Raw genomic sequence first — 22,301 nt, forward strand, 5'->3', positions numbered from 1 at the left:
CAGTTCCTAAAGTAACAAAAGGACCTCTCTTAGCCTATTTAAATATACACGTGTATACTTATATACCTATCACTTTGCTAATTGTTTCACATGTACTAATCATAGAGACAACACAACTGAGCTGATGAAGTTCCTTAAAAAAAATTGTTTCATGACAGTTTTTTTAACTTAAAAAAATCACAAAAGGGGTCAGCCTAGTGGCATAGTGGTTAAGTTCACACACACTGCTTCAGCGGCCTGGGGTTTGCGGGTTTGGATACCGGGCACAGACCTGCACACCGCTCATCAAGCCATGCTGTGGAAGGGTACCACATACAAAATAGAGGAAGACTAGCACAGATGTTAGCTCAGCAACAATCTTCCTCAAGCAAAAAAAGAGGAAGAGTGACAACAGATGTTAGCTCAGGGCCAATTTTCCTCACCCAAAAAAAAAAAAGTCATAATAATAACTTTTTTTTTAATTAGGAAGAAAAGGTTAAAATATAAAGAGAAATGGGGGATGGGGGCTGGTCCCATGGCACAGTGGTTAAGTTCGGTGTGCTTCACTTCAGCAGCCTGGGTTCACAGGTTCGGATCCCAGGTGAGGACCTACACCACTTGTCGGTCATGCTGTGGCAGCGACTCACATACAAAATAGAGGAAGACTGGGACAGATGTTAGTTCAGGGTGAATCTTCCTCAGCAAAAAACAAAAAAAAAAAAGAAAAGAGAGAGAAATGGAGGAAAGAGTGAGAGGTATCATCTTACACTAAGGTATTCAATTACTAAGCAACAAAGGACAGCACCTAGCTATATGAGTGGCTATCATACCACAAAGCAATCTCTAATGACAGCTGACAGTCTCTAGAATCACCCTGTGAATCAATTTCATGAAATATTTTCATTTTAGACATAAGGAACCAAAGGAAAATATTCCCAGAAAAGGACCAGAACAAAGAGGCATCAGAATCTCCTATTAAGGGGCTGGCCCCGCGGCCGAGTGGTTAAGTTCGCGTGCTCCGCTGCAGGCGGCCCAGTGTTTCATTGGTTCAAATCCTGGGCACAGACATGGCACTGCTCATCAAACCACGCTGAGGCAGCGTCCCACATGCCACAACCAGAAGGACCCACAACAAAGAATATACAACTATGTACTGGGAGGCTTTGGGGAAACAAAGCAAAAAAATTTAAAAATCTAAAAAAAAAAAGAATCTCCTATTAATACAATGTATTCAAAACAATTTTTAAACTCGGGCCTTTTTTCTCTAACAAGTCACTGCAAGGGGGTTATTTTTATGTGTAACAGCTCTGTTCCAACAATTTCAAAAACTTAAGATAGGAATACTTTCCTCAAACTGTGCTAACAGTAAAAAGTCATTATTTTGAAAGCTCCTGAAATGAGGAGGAAGACGGGGACAAGTCTTTAGTTTTATTTTGCCTACCTAACCACAAACGATTCAGCTCATGCTGGAGCGTCAGTATCCTTGCAACCCACTCTATCCGCCACCAAGAAAAAAATACCAACCACAAAAACCACCTAAAACGCATATTTGGGAGGACTAACAACTTATAGGACAGATATTTGCTAACCACATAAAGCAGACAGCAACTGAGTCTCTATTTTGGTCTTGACACTAAATTCAAAATACAAAACTTGAGGCAAGAAGGAAGTGAGTTTCAAGAACAATATGAAAACCGCAGAACACAGATAATGAATGGAACTTGTAATCATCTTTTCATACGACTTCCAAGTTTCTGCACACATAGAGAGTACTTTAAGGCAACTTTAACCTTTCCCCTTCAGCCTGATTTTTGAAACGAAGATCAAAGAAAAGCAGTTTAAACTCACACGCTCCTCCAGTTATGCAACACAGATTTAGACATTACACTTCAAAACCCCAGCCATTACTTCAGCACCACCAATCCAAATACCATTCCAGAGCTTTGAAGCAGCCCTAATGGTATCTCCCATTTGCAAGTAACACTTCTGTAGTCAAAAGATCTTACTTAGGGTAGATGTTAATGTAAAACCACTCAGACTACACAGACACACAACGCCTGGAGGCAGACTGGAAGGTGTTCAGAAGTCCATGTAACACCATTACAGAGAGTGTCAGCCTAGCAGCTGTCATAAACACTTCATAATCACTCAGACACGCAAACTGGATTCCCTTTACCTCATTTTATTTTGTGCTGTATACACGTCCAATTGAAAAGAGAAAAGGAAAGCAGTGCTACAGATAAGCCAATTTTGGCTTCTAGCCTTTTTCCACTTTTAAAAGACTGAGTTGTCATATTTTATTGGTACTGTAAACCTATCCTGATATAATCTGTTGATTGAATATAGTTTTGCAATAGATATTTAACCAAGGAGAAATTGATGATATTGAATAGAAGCCTCAGGTTTTTCTTCTTTAAAATAGGTATCATATTGACTTAGAAGATTGATAAGATGATAAAAAATGACTGATAACACCAATGGGAGCAGGAAATGGAGCAACTAGAACTCTCAGATATTGCAGACGGAAGGGTATAATGGCACAAACTCTTGGGAAAACTCTAGACAACTTCTAATAAAGCTAAATATATGCCTAACCTATGACCCAGCAATTCTACTCCTAGGCACATACTCAAAAATAGAGCACATATATCTACAATTATGTTTATGGAAGTTTTATTCACTACAGCCAAAAGCCAGAAACACAAATGTCCATCAAAAGGAGAATTGCTAAGCAAACTGTGGTATATTTAATCAGTGGAATAATACACAGTAATAAAAACAAAAATTAAAAATATAAACTACTGCAACATGCAAAAACCTGAATGAATCTAAAAACATATACTGAGGGGCTGGCCCCGTGGTCGAGTGGTTAAGTTCGTGTGCTCCGCTGCAGGCGGCCCACTGTTTTGTTGGTTCGAATCCTGGGCGCGGACATGGCACTGCTCATCAAACCACGCTGAGGCAGCGTCCCACATGCCACAACTAGAAGGACCAACAGTGAAGAATATACAACTATGTACCAGGGGGCTTTGGGTAGAAAAAGGAAAAAATAAAATCTTTAAAAAAAAAAAAAACCATATACTGAGCAAAAAAGACAGACACAATGGAGTACATCCTGTGTACCTCTATTTATAAGCTCAACACAGGCAAAACTAACCTATGGTCACAACAGTGATTACCCTACTTGGGAGGAGGGAAATACTGACTGGGGAACTTTCTGAGGAAGAAAAATGTTGTACATTTTGTTCTTAATGGTAGCTTCATTTATTTATGTATGTGTACACACACACACACATATATATACACACACACACATATACACATATACACACACAGTCATCAAGCTATAGAATTGAGATTTGTACATTTCATGGTATGTTTGTTATATCCTAATTTTTAAAAAGATATCTATCATAAGTAAACCATGATACATACAGACAATGGTATATTATTCAGTACTAAAAAAGAAATGAGCCACCAAGCCATGAAAAGACATGGAGGAAACTTAAATGCATATTATTAAGCAAAAGAAGCCAACCTGAAATGGCTACATACTGTATGATTCCAACTATATGACATTCTGGAAAGATAAAACTATACAGACAGTAAAAAGATCAGTGGCCAGCACAGTGGCCAAGTGGTTAAGTTTGCATGCTCTGCTTCACCAGCCCAGGAATTCGCCGGTTCAGATCCTGGGCACAGACCTAGCACTGCTCATCAAGCCATGCTGAGGCGGCATCCCACAAAGAAGAGCCAGAAGGACCTACAACTAGAATATACAACTATGTACAGTGGGGCTTTGGAGGGAAGAAGAAGAGAAAAAAAAGAAGACTGACAACAGATGTTAGTACAGGTGCCAATCTTTAAAAAAAAAAAAGATCAGTGGCTGCCAGGGGAGGTAGTACAGAGGATCTTTAGGGCAGTGAGACTATTCTGTATGCTAGAATGGTGGATACATGTCACTATACATTTGTCAAAACTCACGGGAAGCACAACACCAAAAGTGAACCCTAAAATAAACCATGGACTTGAGTGATAATGATATGTCCATGTCGGTTCACCGGTTCTAATAAATGTACCACTCTGATGTGGAATGTTGATAGCGGGGAGGCGGTGCGTTTGTGAGAGCAGGAGGTATACGGGAAATCTCTGTACTTTCACTTTTGCTATGAACCTAAAACTGCTCTAGAAAATAAAGTCTGTATTTTTTTAAAAGGTTATCTATCAAAGAAGCTAAGCTGGTTAAATATGATCTTTAATTTTTTCATCTGTAAAATAAGAATAATGCTAAGTAGAAAAATTGACAGGATAATAGACAATAATAGGCAACATGTCTAAAATAATGTATGTGGTACATTCTGATTATTCAAATTATACATGTTATTATTTATATTAATATTGTGAAACTTTACTAGACAGCACAAGTGTCAAAACTCTCCCAGAGGGCCAAGCCCGTGGTCAAGTGGTTAAGGGTTTCACCGGTTCGAGTCCTCGGCACGGACATAGCACCGCTCATCAGGCCACGCTGAGGCGGCATCCCACATGCCACAACTAGAAGGACCCACAACTAAAAATACACAATTATGTACCGGGGGGCTATGGGGAGAAAAATAAAAAACAAAAAGTCTTTAAAACTCCCCCAGACATCCCATCACTACAGCATATTCACACCTGCATTGTAACACTAATCGCATAGGCCAGTGTTTCTCAACCTCAGCACTACTGACATTTTGGACTGCACAATTTGTTCTGGGAGGTTGTCCTGTACATTGTAGCATGTTTAACAGCATCTCTAGCTTTCACCCACTAGATGCCAGTAGCAACTCCGAAAAGTCATAATTAAAAATGTCTGCAGGGGGCCAGCCCCCTGGCCGACTGGTTAAGGTCACGCGCTCTGCTTCAGCAGGCTGGGGTTTCAGCAGTTAGGATCCTGGGTGTGGACACGGCACCACTTATGAGGCCACGCTTAGGCAGCATCCCACATAGCACAACCAGAGACACTCACAACTAGAATATACAACTATGTACTGGAGGGGCTTTGGGGAGAAGAAGAAGGAAGGAAGGAAGACTGGCAACAGTTGTTAGCTCAGGTGCCAATCTAAAAAAAAAAAACAAATGTAGTAGGTCAATTGCATCTAAATAAAATTGGAAAAGAAAAAGCACAAAATTTTTTAAAAATCAATGTAAATGTCTATTTTCCTGGTTTTGATATTGTACTACAGTTTATATAAGATGTCACCCTTTGGGGGAAGCTGGGTGAAGGGTAAACAGAACTCTAAATAACATTCTCCAACTTCCATGGGTCTCTACTTCAAAACAAAAATATTTTAAAAAGCAACTCAAAAATAGACCAAAAAAAAATAAACCAAAGCAAAACACAGAGAGGGCAAAAATTACCTGCACATATATGATGTTATTGCAATCAAGTGGGGCAAGAATGGTCTTTTCAGGAAATGGTGCCAAATCAAACAGGTATCACGGTTTTAAAATTTTTTAATTAAAAAAAGCCTTGACCCCTATCTCATACCATAGACCAAAAATTTCAAATGGATCATAAACCTAAAGATAATAACAACAACCTTCTAACAGAAAACACAGGAGAATATCTTCATGGCCATAGAGTAAAACAAGGATACGAAAACCATTAACAATCGAGTAAACCACTTAAAATCTGATCTGGATTTCTTTCATCAAAAGACAACATTTAGAAAGTGAAAATGTAAGAACATCTGTAAAGGAGACTATTAGGACAAATGATGAAATCAGAAAAGAGACTGTGGATTACACCATAGTATTCTATCAAATGTAAATGTCCCAGTTTTGATAATAGTGCCATGGTTGTACAAGATAACGTGCTTATTCTTAGGAAATGTGCACTAAATTATTTATGGAAAAAGGGGGCATGATTTCTCCTACTCATAAACAGTTAAAAAAAACCTGCACAAACAAAAAATTGAGAGAATGATAAAGCAAATGAGGCACAATGTCCATAACTGGTAAATGTGGATAGTGGGCAACAGGAGTTTCTTGTACTAGTTATAAAATTTCCTGAAAGTTTGATATTATTGCAAAATACAAAGCATCTTTAAAACCCCACCATGAGGGGCTGGCCCCATGGCCTAGTGGTTAAATTCGGCATGCTCTACTTTAGTGACCTGGGTTCGGTTCCCAGGCACAAACCTATACCGCTTGTCAGCTGCCATGCTGTGGTGGCAACCCTTACACAAAATAGAGGAATAGTGGCACAGATATTAGCTCAGGGCAAATCTTCCTCAAGAGAAAAAAAAAAAAGAGGAAGATTGGCAATGAAAGTTAGCTCAGGGTGAATCTTCCTCAGCAAAAAAAAAACAAAAAACAAAAAACCCACAAGATACCAACACATACCCACCAGAATGGTTAAAATTAAAAAGACTGACAATACCAAGAGCTAATGAGAATGTGGAGCGAATGAAGCTTTCATACATTGCTGGTGGGAGTACATATTGGTAAAAACACTCTAGAAAACTGTTTGGCAACATCTACTAAAGTTAAACACACACCTACACTATGACAGCAAATCCACCCTAGATCTATATCCAAGAGAAATGTGTCCAACATAGTCCAAGAAACATATACAAGAATGATCAGGGGCTGGCTCCGTGGCCCAGTGGTTAAGTTCACACACTCTGCTTCGGCCGCCCAGGGTTTTGCCAGTTTGAATCCTGGGCGTGGACATGGCACTGCTCATCAAGCCATGCTGAGGCGGCATCCCACATGCCACAACTGGAAGGACCCACAACTAAAAATACACAACTATGCACCGGGGGGCTTTGGGAGAAAAAGGAAAAATTTTTTTAAAAATCTTAAGAAGAATGTTCAGAGTAGCTTTAATCACAATACCCACAAACTGGAAAAAACAAAAACGTCTATCAGTTGTATAATGGACTTTTTAAAATGTGGTGTATTCTTGATAAAAGACTACACAGCAAAAATCGGAACAAATTACTGCTACACACAATAACATGAGAGAATCTCACAACCATACTGTTAGGAGAAAGAAGCCAGACACAAAAGAATACAGACTGTATTATCTATGACCATACCTATTTTTTTTTATGAAGTTCAAGAATAGAAAAAACTAATCTCTGGTGATAGAAGTCAGAATAGTGACTACTTGGAGGGACAAGGAGAACAGTATTAAGAGGGAAAGGGCATGAGGGACTCTTCTGGGTTGCTGGAAATGTTCCATATCTTAATCTAAGTGATGTATAGAAGGTTATATGTGTATGGAAAAATTTAATCCATACACCTAAAATATGTGTACTTTACTAAATTTAATATATTCAATAAAAGTTATAACAAAAGAAAAAGATTGTCTTCCAGAAACTCGTAAGTCAGCTTGTGTCCAAAGAATATCTTCTGTTTTAGAGTAGAAAAACAGCAAAAGTATTTCAAACAAGAGAGATTCCAACTTACAATAATCAATTTCAAACTCAAAGTAGATTGCTTATTTCAAATCAATGAAAGTCACATAAAGCCACTATTAAAACATAAAGAAGGATTTTGGGTCGGCCCAGTGGCATAGCATAAGCTTGTAAGCTCTGCTTTGGTGGCCCAGGATTCACGGGTTCAGATCCCGGGTGCAGATCTACACACTGCTCATCAAGCCATGCTGTGGCGGCGTCCCATGTACAAAATAGAGGAAGACTGACAACAAACGTTAGCTCAGGGTCAATCTTCCCCACCAAAAAATAAAATAAAGATTAAACTTCAAATGCAAGACTTCTCTAAAGTGACACCTTAAGAAACATACTCTAAGAAAACATATTTTCCTGCACTAATACAGGTAGATTCCAGAAGTTATTTCAACATTATTCTTCATTGCTGCTTTTATTTACTCCATGATACCCAATGTTCTTCCATCACAGGTGACTAAAGAGCCATTCATTACTTCTCTTTCCAGTTACAAGAGACTGGACCAAACAAAATAAGGCCAGACTCTCAACAAAGGCAACTTTTTCATTGGAGTCCATATTCAAACTTTCTATGCTTGCCAGTTACCCAAATCAGTGACTTTATACTGCTCCCAAATGAAATCCATAAAAATTGTTTCCTGGCTAGCAATCTTGACATGGCAAGGTCTATTGGCGCCCAACTCCTAATAAATAACAGACTAATTGGTATTTATCTGAAATATGCCCTTGCATATAGCTTTTACACCAAAAGCTTTAGAGCAAATACTTCCTTTCAGGGGAACAGCTGCACTTTTCTTAGCTCGATGTGTTAGCGACACCTAGTGTCAGATCTTCGAAGTACAGTCAAAGCTCCAAGAAAACACTCCAAATTGTTAACTTAATGAACTTAAAACATACTGTTTCATACAATGCAACTGTCATCTTCTAGGTGCTGTAATGAATACATTCTCAAGATTTGTTAAGATATTAAGCATTTCAAACAGGATGAGAAGGGCCTGGCCCGGTGGCGTAGCAGTGAAGTTCACATGCTCCGCTTCAGTGGCCCAGGCTTCGCCAGTTCAGGTCCTGGGCATGGACCTATGCATGGTTTATCAAGCCATGCTGTGGCAGGCATCCCACATATAAAGTAGAGGAAGATGGGCACAGATGTTAGCTCAGGGCCAGTCCTCCTCAAAAAAAAAAGAAAAAAGAAATACTCTTCTCAAAAGAAGAAGAGAAAACTAAATCACCATTTAGAGAGCAAAAAAGAATGGAAAACTATCAGGACTTTTACAAAGGTACTATCTTCGGTTTCTTATCCATTGAAAATTTTAAATGAGAACCCTTTATTACTTATACTATATAATGCAATTTTTGTCTAACATAATTTTTAACATAATGAAATCGAAGTCTCATAATGAAATTCTATTTCTTCTAAAACTATGCCATCTTACAGACCAGGCAGCACCAGCACTAGGTCAAACGTTGGAAACGTCTTTGCCTCTTTCTTCTCTTCTCAATGTCTTATCAGTTCCCACAACAACAGAGTTCAGGCTCTCAACATTTCACATTTAGACAATGTTGAAACCGACTCCTAACTGGCCTCCTAACCTTTTCTTTTCTCCTCATTCTCTATTCATTCCGCTGTCACTGCAAGATCAATCTTTATTAAACAGGGTTTTGGAATCTATCTGTTTCTAAAAGATTTTTTAATGAGCTCATACTGGCTGAAAGATTAATAAATCCAAATCTTCATCCTGCAATTCAAATCTCCTCCCTCAAACTCCTATGTCTCATTCCAAGTCTACAGAGAGTGTACAACTGCTAAAATGAACGTTAGCAATTATAGACATGTTATTTGTGTTAAATGAAATAATACATGACTACAGCATGTCTAGCTTCTTTTTTTTTCTAACTTTTTTTTTTTTGAGGAAGATCAGCCCTGAGCTAACTGCTGCCAATCCTCCTCTTTTTGCTGAGGAAGACTGGCCCTGAGCTAAAGTCCGTGCCCGTCTTCCTCTACTTTTTATGTGGGATGCCTACCACAGCATGGCTTGCCAAGCAGTGCCACGTCTGCACCTGGGATCCGAACCGGCGAACCCCGGGCCTCTGAAGCAGAATGTGCGCACTTAAACGCTGCGCCACCGGGCTGGCCCCCAGCATGTCTAAAACACACTCAATGCCATAAAAGAAACTCCTTCAACTAGATGCCCTGTTGATAGTATTTGTCAAACCATGTTATGAAGACTCGATTACTTTTTTTTTTTTAATTAATGTTTTTTTTTGAGGAAGATTAGCCCTGAGCTAACATCTGCCACCAATCCTCTTTTTGCTGAGGAAGACTGGCCCTGAGCAAACATCTGTGCTCATCTTCCTCTACTTTATATGTGGGACACCTGCCACTGGATGGTTTACCAAGCAGTGCCATGTCCGCACTCAGGATCCAATCTGGCGAACCCCGGGTCACCAAAGCAGAACATGCGAACTTAACCACTGTGCCACCAGGCCAGCCCCTATTTTTTGTATTTTTAATTTCCATTCTGGGACAGATACTTCTGTAAACAACAAACACAATTTGGATGATGTGCAACCAGCAAACAGTTATAGGTTTCTAAAAGCTTACACTCATTTTCTGTACTTATGTTGTTGCATACAGTAACAAACATTTCATTGACTATTACCAGTTCGGGGAACAGCATCAGTCCAAGGGCACAAACTTAAAACCAAACTCACTATCTTTCCACCCAAATCTGCATCGCTGTCTACCTCTGTTCAAAGTCCTCCAAGGGCTTCTACAACTGAATTTTTTTCCTAATTTTTTTTTCTTCTTCTTCTCCACAAACTCCCCCAGTGCATAGTTGTATATTCTAGTTGTAGGTCCTTCTAGTTCTGCTGTGTGGGACACTCCCTCAGCATGGCCTGATGAGCGGTGCTAGGTCTGCACCCAGAATCTAAACCAGTAAAACCCTGGGCTGCTGAAGTGGAGCACACCATCTTAACCACTTGGCCATGGGGCTGGCCCCTGAATTTTTTTTTAATGGGCAAAAAATTATATAGATAATTCCTAAAAGATCAAATGGCCAACAAATACATGAAAAAGTGCTCAGCATTATTAGTCATCAGGGAAATGCTTATTAAAACCAGGAGAAATCACTCTGATTTAATTCAACCATCAGAATGGCTGAAATTAGAAAGAAGGACAACATGAAATGTTGGCAAGGATGTGGAACAACTCATATATTGTTGGAGGAAATGTAAAACAGTACAACTACTTTGGAAAAAGGTTTTCCAAAGTTTTTTATGAAACGAACCACATTCCTACCTTACAAAGCAGCAATTTGACTTGTAGGTATTTACCTAAAAGAAATGAACACATGGGGCTGGCCCCGTGGCCGAGTGGTTAAGTTCGTGCGCTCCACTGCAGGCGGCCCAGTGTTTCGTTGGTTCGAATCCTGGGCGCGGACATGGCACTGCTCATCAAACCACGCTGAGGCAGCATCCCACATGCCACAACTAGAAGGACCCACAACGAAGAATATACAACTATGTACCGGGGGGCTTTGGGGAGAAAAAGGAAAAAATAAAATCTAAAAAAAAAAAAAAAGAAATGAACACATGAGCCAGCCCTGGTAGCCTAGTGGTTAATTCAGTGCATTCCGCTTCAGCAGCCTGGGTTTGGTTCCCAGGCGCAGAACCACACCACTTGCCTGTCAGTAGCCATGCTGTGGCAGTGGCTCACACAGAGGAATTAGAAGGACCTACAACTAGAATACACAACTATGTACTGGGGTTTTGGGGTGGGGAAAAAAAGTGAACACATGTTTACAAAAAGACTTACAGGAGAATCTTCACAGCAGCTTTATTCATAATAGACAAAAGCTATAAACAGCCCAGCTACCTATCATTAAGAGAAGGGATAGGGGCCAGGCCCGTGGCCGAGTGGTTAAGTTCACGTGCTCTGGTTCAGCAGCCCAGGGTTTTGCCAGTTCAGATCCTGGGTGGGGACATGACACCGCTCATCAAGCCACACTGAGGAGGCATCCCACATGCCACAACTAGAAGGACTCACAACTACAAATACACGACTATGTACTGGGGGGCTTCGGGAGAAAAAGGAAAAATAAAATCTTTAAAAAAAAGAGAGAAGGGATAAACTATGGTATATTCATACAATGGAGTACTATTCAGCAATAAAAAGGAACAAACTACATGCGTGAATCTCACAAACATTATGCTGAGTGAAAGAAGCCTTACACAAAAAGAGTGCATACTGTATAACAGTACAAAAGTTCTAAAACAGGCAAACCTAATCTACAGTAGAAAAAAATGAGAATAGCCGTTGCTTCTGGATGGAGTGGAGGAAAAACGAATCAGAAACATGCATAAAGGAAATTTCTTGAGTGATAATCATGTTCAGAGATTTGGGTTACCTAGGTGCACACACATGTCAAAGCTCAGGAAATTCACATATTAAGATTTGTGTATTTAATTGTGTATAAATTTTACTTAAAAACTAATCAAATATTGAACTCTAGTTAATGATATGCATGCAAAAGTAGTTAGGGGAAAGTCTGCTGATGTTTGCAATTTACTTTGAAATGTGTCACAGAAGATAGATTGATATGAGACAAAGCAAGCCTAGTCAAATTTTAATGGTACAATTGAGGTGGTGAGTATATACATGTTTTCACTGTAAAATTGTTTCAACTTTGCTCTATATTTGAAATTTTTGAAGTCTTTACAGTGGTTGACCAAGCTCTGGCCCAGCACCACCTCCCAGACATCATCTCCCAGCTTTCGTCACCTGGCCCACCCAGCTGCAGCTAAACTGCCTCCCTGGTCTTCTTGAACACAGGAAACACAATCTGATCACACAGCACTGGCTTTGAATGCTCCTCCCTCAAATACCCACAAGGATCACTCCTCCACGATTCTGCTCAAAGGGTCTTTGGGAACGGCTTCCCTAGACCACCCTACATAACAAAGCAGCCCACAGCAACATCGACCACCTCATCACAACACTCATCACCCTCGAGCACAGTACATATTCATTGCCACCTTCCCTACCCTCCAACCCATCTACCTAGAATAGAAATTCCACAAGAAGAATGATTTTGTTTTGCTCAGTCTTGTTTTCCCAACACCTTGTACAGGGTCTGGCATGTAAAAGGCAATCAATAAATCTTTGCTGAGTGAATGAATTAATAAATGAACGGGGTAAGTATAAATGGCATGGCTTTACAAGAATGAAATTTGGCAAATCTATCAAGAGCCTTAGTATATCTACTTTTATTGATCCTTCCAAATTACATGATCATAAAGATATTTATCTCAATATTCTGTATGAAGAAAAAAACTTAAATCTAAATCAATGTCCAACTATAGAGAAAAGAACATTTCCACCTCAGAGCTTCTGACTTTACTCTTTGCTGTTCCAATCTTAAACTCGCTAAATCTTAATTAACTTCTAATGCCACTTCCTTATTATAATCTCTTATTCTTTTCTTCATATGACAATTTAAGTTATATATAAATTTATTTTTATTTAAATTCATCCCTGCTACTAGCCCCATTAGATCAAAGACCATGTCTATTTTGCTCAAAAGACATATTTTATCCCAGACTTGAGTTGAATAAATGAACACCTGTAAGTCCTCGTAGTTCATGGCACCAAAGTCAATCTATGTGTAAAACTGGGAGAAAAAAAATCAAGAATGTAAGTATGATATTTTAAGATAACTGAAATAAATAATAAGATAACAACAGCTAATAGAATTCAAGGAACTACTGTTTTTTTCATATGAATACCACAAAACTATTTGGTTTTTAGTCCATGCACATGTATCACTTTGATTTTTCTTTTTAAAAATTAAGGCTTTTAAGCAAGAAAGCATATATTTACATTTCCAAAGAGAGGCAATGACATTGTTAGGCACGGGTGGGAAAAGGGCCTGAACATCAACATAACGAATAATCCTTCTTTCTTATGTTACATCAGATGTGTTGAGAGAAGGGGCCTGGCAGCTTGGGGAAGCTGGGAAAGCTGCTGTTTTTCTGCAGCCATCTCACATACAAAGCGGTGGGGATTGTGCAGTAGACAAGCCACGGCACAGCTCTGCTTCTGAGCTAACTCTACCGAACTATACTCCTAGAATCACCCAAGTCTCGTTCATATCTGTACTCTTCATAAATGGACAATCTTTTAAAACGTTTAACCAGGATACGTTTACTTTCTTAACCTGAGACTCGCAGGGGGAACAGCTATATAAAATCAACAGAAGGGAAGCTGTGCACAAACCTGAAGCAAAACCTGAGCTATGGTTGGGACAGGGACTGACCTCCTGCCCACCCACACTGACTCAAAAGCAAATCTGATTCACGGTCTGCAAAGATCCCTAAGAGCCAGGATTATTTCTAGGTTGACCAACATAAGCTCCCCACTGCCTAGCACATGGTCACACTTAAATCATTATTGACTACCTGACTGGTGATAAACACGTTTCAGAAGGGTTTCGTTAAAGTAGTAGGTACAGTCACAGCAGTCTGTAAAAGATGAATACTTGAAGGTACATCACAACCTTTTACAGTGAAACCTAAAACTAAACTGTCCCACCACCTGCATGGCATATCTTCTGCTATCACACTTGGGAAGTACTGAGGTGTAGCGCTTAGATCACGGGCTTTGAATTTGAAGTCGGATAGAACCGGGTTTGAATTCCAGTTCAACCTCTTCCAAGCAGTGTGACCTTACCATCCGTAAAATAGGATAACTCCTACCTCAGTGTACAACTGCTGAGATAATGTGTAGATAAAGCTCTTTGAACATAGTAAGAGCTCAATCAAGGCAACAGAAGGAGCTTATTCTCCCAAACTGCCTCCTAATTCTTGAAACAGTCCTCACAGGGCTATCTTAATACTATAGTAAACAACTAGTCAATGAAACTTCCATGAAGAAATGATTATTCAAGTCTCTCAAAATACAATCTGGGTACGAGAATTACTTTAAAGAAGTAATTTAAATTACTTAGAAGATCTTTAAGTCACTCAGAGCTAAACACAAGTTAACTTTAAAACTATTAAAAGCGATGCTTCTAATTATAACCAAAACAAGTAGGTAGGCTGAGTACCACCAAAGGAATGTGCTCAATCCAGTTGACACCCCTAATCACACAAGGCTCAACCTTCTTGTTAAGGCTCTAGCTTCCTCTTTGCCTTCAAGTCTGTCAACAAGCAGCGTGATGGATCAAAATGAAGTCTCTATTAACAAGAAAAAGTTACATTTACAAGATCCTTTCCTCTGATCACAATCTAAAAATATTTCTATTGGTAGGAAAAAAAAAAACACTGCCACATTTTAAGCCCTTTGTCCATGCTTTGGCATGATACTTAAATTATAAACAACATTGCAGGGCCTTGAAAAATGTCAACTACAAATCCCAAAAGGGAAAAGGAAGAGGACACTCATTACATGACATACCAGCAGGATTCTTCTACCTCTAGAAAATAAAGTCAATCTTTAAAAACAAGAAATACAAAACCCCAAATCCTAAACACCTAATAATATGATACATAATTATATGATTAGATGAAAGACCAAAGGTCATCATAAGTGATTTATCAAAGAGCAATTTTTTTACTTACATTATTAAGGAATTATGAAGTCCGACGTGCTCACTACTTAATAATCTTTATGCCACTGAAGCCAAATTCTGTACTCAAGAACATTCTGAATTCCATTAAATTTGAGGTAATATGTGTTTGCTTACAAATCTTTTAAGTAACTACATTACCCAAAAGAACCAAAAAAGGGGGGAAAGTTCTAGCTGAAACACACATATAGGGGCTTCAAACAATTCGGTGAATGCATTTATTGAAGGTACAAATTAAAATTCTATTGGCCCCGAGCCTCCAACTGCAAAAGAACTACATTACAGCAGTCCTCCCCCACCCACTGGAGAGATACAACACTTAGGCCACGCCAAACACTGGAACGTAAGGACAAGCCAAAGTATGCAGTCCCTACTACACTTCACTGAGCCATGAGCCTACCAAGCCTCTTCCTCTTTTAGGACATTTTATTTTTGGTCATCCCAAAGAGGAATATGTAGGACTTAAGAGGCAAACTGGGACCCAACATTAGGCAATTTGAAACATTTACCGAAATTAGGATTTATCTTTTCTCTCTCTCTTTTTTTTTTTTTTTTTTTTGGTGAGGAAGATTTGCCCAAGCTAACATTTGTTGCCAATCCTCCTCCTTTTGTTTTGAGGAAGATTGTCCCTGAGCTAATATCTATACCAATCTTCCTCTGTTTTATGTGGGATGCCAACACAGAGTGGCTTGAGGAGTGGTGCTAGGTCCACGCCTGGGAACCGAACCTGCAAAGCCCAGGCCACTGAAGCAGAGTATGCAAACTTAACCACTACACCACCAGGCCAGCCCCTGGGATTTATCCTATATAGATACATAGACCATAGACATAAAATAACCTTTGTTCAAGTTCATGTATGACATCATTGTTTCTAATACAAAATAAAAAAGGGATTTTCAAACTTTTTTGATAATAGGGAATAAGTTATGTAAATTAAGGAAAATCCAAATAATGGGGCTATATCCAAATATGCAGGTATAAAACTCACTGAAGAAGCTCTCTGAATACTGACATTATGAGTGAAAAACATTAAAGCACAGATTAAGTTGTATAATATGCTCCCATCTGCTAGGGAAGGGCAGGGTGGGAGAAATACATTTATACATTTTTGTTTTTGCGAAGAAGGTTGTCGCTGAGCTAACATCTGTGCCAATCTTCCTCTATTTTGTACGTGGGACATTGCCACAGCATGGCTTGACGAGCGGTGAGTAGGTCTGCACCTGGGATCCAAACCTGGGAACCCAGGGCCACTGAAGCAGAGCTCGCAAACTTATACACTATGCCATGGGGCCAGCCCCTATGTGCTTTTATTTGCATAAAATACTGCTATAAGCATACCAAAGAAACTAGAGATCCTGGCTGCCTCAAGGTAGGGGAAATTGAGGACAAGAGGAGAAAGAAGTTTTTTATCCTTTTACACCTTCTGAATTTCATACCATGTGAATGCTTCTGTGAATGTTTTAACTGATTCGAAAGACTAACTTTTTTTTAACCATTGCTAATTTTTTTAAAAGCCTTTGGTAAGCCTGTTTACTCTTCTGTAAAATGAGGGGGGATGATAATAATAATACCTACTTAATAGAGTTACTATGATGAGAAATGAGATCTTGCATGTAAAGTGAGTCCACGATTCCTGATCCACTTGACAAATCATTTATAGCACCTGTGATTTCCCACTTGCCCCTATTCCTTGTGCCTTGCAGGATGTTGTACACATAGCAACCTCTTAGCAACTGCTTGTGAAATAAATGGATAAGACCTTATAGAAATGATCGCCACATTTCACATCAGCTAGCATGCTGGAAAGCATAACATTTTCAGGATTCAATCATCTTCATACTTACAGGGATGCTCCAGACCTGCATGCCATCACTGTAGCCAATCATAACCAGCAGAGGCGGTTCATTCCCAGTGCTGTGTACTTCATGAAATTCCAGATTTCTTGATGTATCTGCATTAGAATTAAGTAACAAAGAAGCAAATTAAAAAGACACAATGTCAATCAAGTAAACAACTATACTTCTTTAGTGTTATCAGTGCAACAATTGTTTAAATTCTTTTTCAATAAAAAGTAAGCACAGAAGTATTTGGAAGACATCACTTAAAATAAAATTAATAAGAAGCTGAAATTATAAAACTAGTAGTTTTTTTAAAACCAGTACCTATAATTATCAGCACAAGCAAGGTTTTAAAAATCAAATACTCACTAGAGAACTAATGAATATTAACAACAGGAATAAAACCATCTGCAAATGATAAATAAAAATGAAATATTTTACCATAATTAAATATAAATATGAAGTGTAATCACCTAGAATTTCTAATATTTGTAAATTTAGCAGTGCAAGAAAAATTATGTTCCTTTATGTATATGATTAAATCCTGATCTATCTGAAGACACCGCACATATGGTCCACTACAAAAGAATTATATGTACTTGTGTAATCAACTTTTCCAATTCACATTAGTGAATATTAAGTATCTGTTACATAATATCAGTATCATAAAAGATATCCTTACTGAACAAAACTATTGCACCTCAAAAATCACTAATTTAAGCTTTTTTTTTTTTAAAGATTAGCACCTGAGCTAACATCTGCTGCCAATCTTCTTTTTTGTGTTGTTTTTTTCTTCTTCTTCCCAAAGCCCCCCAGTACATAGCTCTATATTCTAATTGTAGGGCCTTCTGGCTCTGCTATCTAGGACGCCACCTCAGCATGGCCTGATGAGCAGTGCTAGGTCTGCGCCCAGGATCTGAACCGGCAAAAGCCTGGGCAACAGAAGCAGAGCATGTGAATTTAACCACTCGGCCCAGGAGAGGCCCCTAATTCAAGCATTCTATTCTCAGATCACAAGCTTATCTTCCAGCAAGTATGCTCAACTACTTCCACTGTGATTCATTCTTCGACTTCATTAGGACCTCCAGGCCACTGACACCCCTGGCTTCTCCCTATTCTTCAGATCCACCTTGTAGTTACTCTCCTCCCATCTTACTGTCTTTGATCAAGCATCTCAGTAACTTCTGTCAATAATCTACATTCTCTTATCCCTTTTTGTGGGATCTTTGCATGGCACCTAACAAGCAAAATCTCAATCACGGACGAACCCAACTACCCACTATCCTAATATGTTCTAAGGCAACCAAGTACTGCTATAGAAAAATCACACAATAAGACAGAATTGGTACCACTATAAATTAATGTATCTCCACAAACCTCAAGGGACCCTCAAAACTGAACAACATGGGGCTGGCCCCATGGCCAAGTGGTTATGTTGACAAGCTCCACTTTGGCGGCCCAGGGTTTCGCCGGTTTGGATCCTGGGTGTGGACATGGCACCTCTCATCAGGCCACAGTGAGGTGGCGTCCCACATGCCACAACTAGGAGGACTCACAACTAAAAATATACACAACTATGTACTGGGGGGTTTGGGGGAGGAGAAAAAAAAAACTGAACAACAAATTTACTCTATTTTCTGGAACTTATTCTACAATTTCTTCAGTGAGTGTCTTAAACCTTCTCCAAGGCTTGACTCCACCCAATCTCTCTTTACCCAGCAAATAATCTGTCTCATACTGCACAGGGAAACTAGAAACTTCCTGTTGCCAAAGGCCTATGTGCATCTGTAGCACCTTCCTCTCATTCTATCCTACTACAAACAGTTGTCTTTCCTTCTGTCTAACGTAAGTCCCTCCATCCACGCTTTGGATTCCATGGGAGAGCAGAATTTGCCACCCCAAAATGTATCTCTTTAGCTTGCTTATTTTTAAGAACAAAAGACTCAAGATGAAACTTTGACCTTCCCCCTGTCTAAAAGAATTTAAGATAGAAGGCGTATTTCAGGAAGGAGCTATCAGCATAGATAACTATAATACAAAATAAACTATGTGTGGTAGACTGGGAGGAAGCTAGGCAAGGCCCATTAATCAAAGTCCTCCCCATATCCCATTGTCTTTGCAAGATAAGGCAAACATCTGTTTACCAAACATTTGCTTTCCATCTCCATGTGATCTGCCTTCTTCCCCTTTGACTTCCCAAACCACTACCCCCAACATCTTCCACTGTCTTTAGTTGAAGATGGTATTTAAGGCAGTGGCTTCAGCCATTTTGGCAAGGTACTCAGTTTTCCTGGGTTTCTCCCATGTATACATGTTATTAAACTTTGATTTTCTTCTGTTATTCTGTCTCATGTCAATTTAATTATTAGACCAGCCAGAAGAACCTAGAGGGTAGAGGAAGAGTTCTTCCTCCCCTAGAATCCCATCCTCCTCCACCTTCTCAGGAGCCTTTTCCAATCATTCCTCTCCCATATCTTCAATTCCTTCCATGCTACTGGATATTTTCAATGAGCATTTAAACATGCTGAAGTGTTTCTTATCTTAAAAAATTTCAAACAAATCAGCACCAGGGAATTTTAGATATAAATGACAAAGACAAAATTAATAAAACACTAGAGGATAATGTAGAAATGTATTTTCATGATCACGGTATAAGGAAAGACTTCCTAATAGGACACAAGAAACTCAACATAAAAGACTGGCAAATTCTACTATATTATTTGCTACATTAAAATGAAGAACTTCTGTTAACCATGAGGCACCCTTATCAGAAGAGTGAAAAGGCAAGCCACAGCAGGGGAGAAGAGACTTGCAACAATTATAACCCCACAAGGATTCACCTGGTACACATAACAATTAAAAATCTATATGAAAAAGGTAAGTCATTAGAAAAAGAGGCAAGAGACATGAAAAAACACTTCAAAAAGAAGATATTCAAATAACTTAATCATTAACAAACACGCAAATGGCTCAACCTCATTTTTAATCAAGAAGTGCTAATTAAAACCACAGTGACAAAACCAAGTGTTGCGGGGCCGGCCCAGTGGCGCAGCGGTTAAGTGCACACCTTCCGCTTCGGCGGCCCAGGGTTCACCAGTTCGGATCCTGGATGTGGACACAGCACCACGTGGCAAGCCATGCTGTGGCAGGCATTCCACATATAAAGCAGAGGATGACGGGCAAGGATGTTAGCTCAGGGCCAGTCTTCCTCAACAAAAAGAGGAGGATTGGCAGCAGATGTTGGCTCAGAGCTAATCTTCCTCAAAAGAATAAAATAAATTAAAAAAATTAAAACGCAAGTGCTGGCAGAATTTGGAGCAAAGGGATTGCCTGCTTACTGCTAGTGAATATAACTGGTACAACCACTTTGAAAATAGTTTGATAATATACATATGCTCAAGTTGAAGATCCCACGCCCCTTGACCAAGTAATTCCACTCCAGATATATACCTATTAGAAGCATGAGCACATGTGCACCAAGAGCCATGCACATGAATATTCACAGTACCATTTGTAAAGAGCCGGAAGCTGGAATCAATCCAAATGTCCACCATCATGAGAATGGACAAGGACAGTGGTATACTGCTATAATGGAATACTATTTGGCACAGAAAAAGAATGAACTACTATCATACACTCCAACATGGACGAACCTCACAGACATAATGAGCAAAGCAAACCAGACACAAAAGACTATATACTGAATAATTCTAGTCATACAAAATTCAAAATCACTAGGCAATTAGGTAGCAATATTCTATTTCTTACCCTACGTGATGGTTACACAGGTGTTGGATTTGTAAAAAGTCATTCATTGCTCTATAGTTTTGTTTTCTATTATTTACCATAATATGTTTGCACAATAAATAAGATTTTTAAAAATCATACATTGAATCAATAATACCCCTCTTCCTTTATTTGACTTCATCACTCTCCTCTCCTCTAGAAGTTAAATTCCTTCACTGAGTTATATAACTGTCATCTATTTTTCATCTCATTCACCTCGAATCCATTTCAGAATGGTTTCTGCCTCTGATACTCCTCCCAAATGACTTTCCTATGGTCACCAGTAACCTCCAGGTTGTTGAATCTAATATAGATCTTTCAAGCATATCTTGTTAGACTATTCAACAGCTATAATCAATGCTCACCATTTTCTCCTTAAAATATTTTCCCTTGGTTTTCCAGGCATAATCTACTCCTACTTTTCCTCCTACCTCTCTAGTCACTCCTTTATCATTTCCTCTGCTGCCTCATCCTTTTCTACCTACTCTTTAAACACCTGAGTTACGCAAGGCTAATTTCTACACTTCCTTTTCTCCTCACAGTATATCCTCCACAAGTGATCTCATTCCACCCATTGCATCAGTTCATATCTGTTAGCGACTTCCTCAACACAGGTTTCTGGTTATCTCAAAAGAAAATCAAATTCCACTCAAAGATCACAATTTCCTCCTCAAACTGGATCTTCTTCCAGGGTTCCCTATTTTGGTGAGTAGCATGATTATCTATCTAGACGGCAAAGTCAGGAACTGCCTTCTTCCTTCCCTCTAGCAATAAATCTATCACCAATCCCTGTGTCTTCCTCAACACCTCTCTTCTTACACCACCACCATCCCTGTCCACTACAACATCTCCTCCAAAAGCATAAATGGCTTCCTGCATCCACATTGCCAGCCAAACTCCATACGACAGTCAGACTGTTCTCTTTAAAGCACAAATAATGACATACCTCCTCACCTCCATCCTCCACATTAAAGACTTCCTGTTGCTTAAACATAAAGATCAAAATCTTTAACATAGCTTATAATCAGTAATTTTTTATGCTGACTTTCTTTTGAAAGGAATTCACCGGCTTAAAGTTAACAGCACATGATTCTATATCCAGCAAAATGCAGAATTATCAAACATTTTCCTAGGGCATAATTAATTCCCTTTATATCTAACACTTAAATGGTCTTTCATAATTTTCAATGTGCTTTGGTATATACATCATCTAATTGGACACACGACAATCCCGTTTTATATGCAGAGCAGGAGTCAGTCTCATCTCATCATTGTCAAGAACATGTGAGGCTGAATTTACTCAAAGCTGAAGAGAATCTCAGGACTCTTGATGCGCAGTTCAGTCATCTTTCTACTATGGCTACCACCTTGATCACAGGTTACTTTTAGAAGGGCTCAAATGCCACATATGCAACCCTGAGGTCATTATAGGAACAAAATCTCCTTTCTCTTATTTTAGATCCTGCTTAGTCACTTGTGCTATTTTTCTTTCTCTGGATGGCGACATAGCAGACTTCATTACTCTTGAATGAAACTCTTAATTTTGTAAAAATTTTATGTTGTTTTTTATAACTGTTATAGCTTTACACGATCCTTGTTCTTTGACTTTTCTTTAT

The 22,301-nt window shown here is 39.1% G+C and overlaps 1 protein-coding gene across 16 annotated transcripts in view; it reads right to left on the reverse strand.

The window, feature by feature from the left end:
- Positions 1 to 22,301, reverse strand: part of BCAS3 (BCAS3 microtubule associated cell migration factor) — a 569,320-nt gene that overhangs the window by 529,646 nt on the left and 17,373 nt on the right. For all 16 annotated transcript variants that reach the window (XM_070562375.1, XM_070562376.1, XM_070562371.1 and 13 more), the window contains exon 5: positions 16,906 to 17,012. In XM_070562375.1, the coding sequence (XP_070418476.1) occupies positions 16,906 to 17,012 (107 nt within the window). The remainder of the gene's footprint in view (positions 1 to 16,905; positions 17,013 to 22,301) is intronic.

This window comes from Equus przewalskii, chromosome 10 (genome assembly GCF_037783145.1).
Source record: "Equus przewalskii isolate Varuska chromosome 10, EquPr2, whole genome shotgun sequence".
In the NCBI taxonomy this organism is placed as follows: Eukaryota; Metazoa; Chordata; class Mammalia; order Perissodactyla; family Equidae; genus Equus; species Equus przewalskii.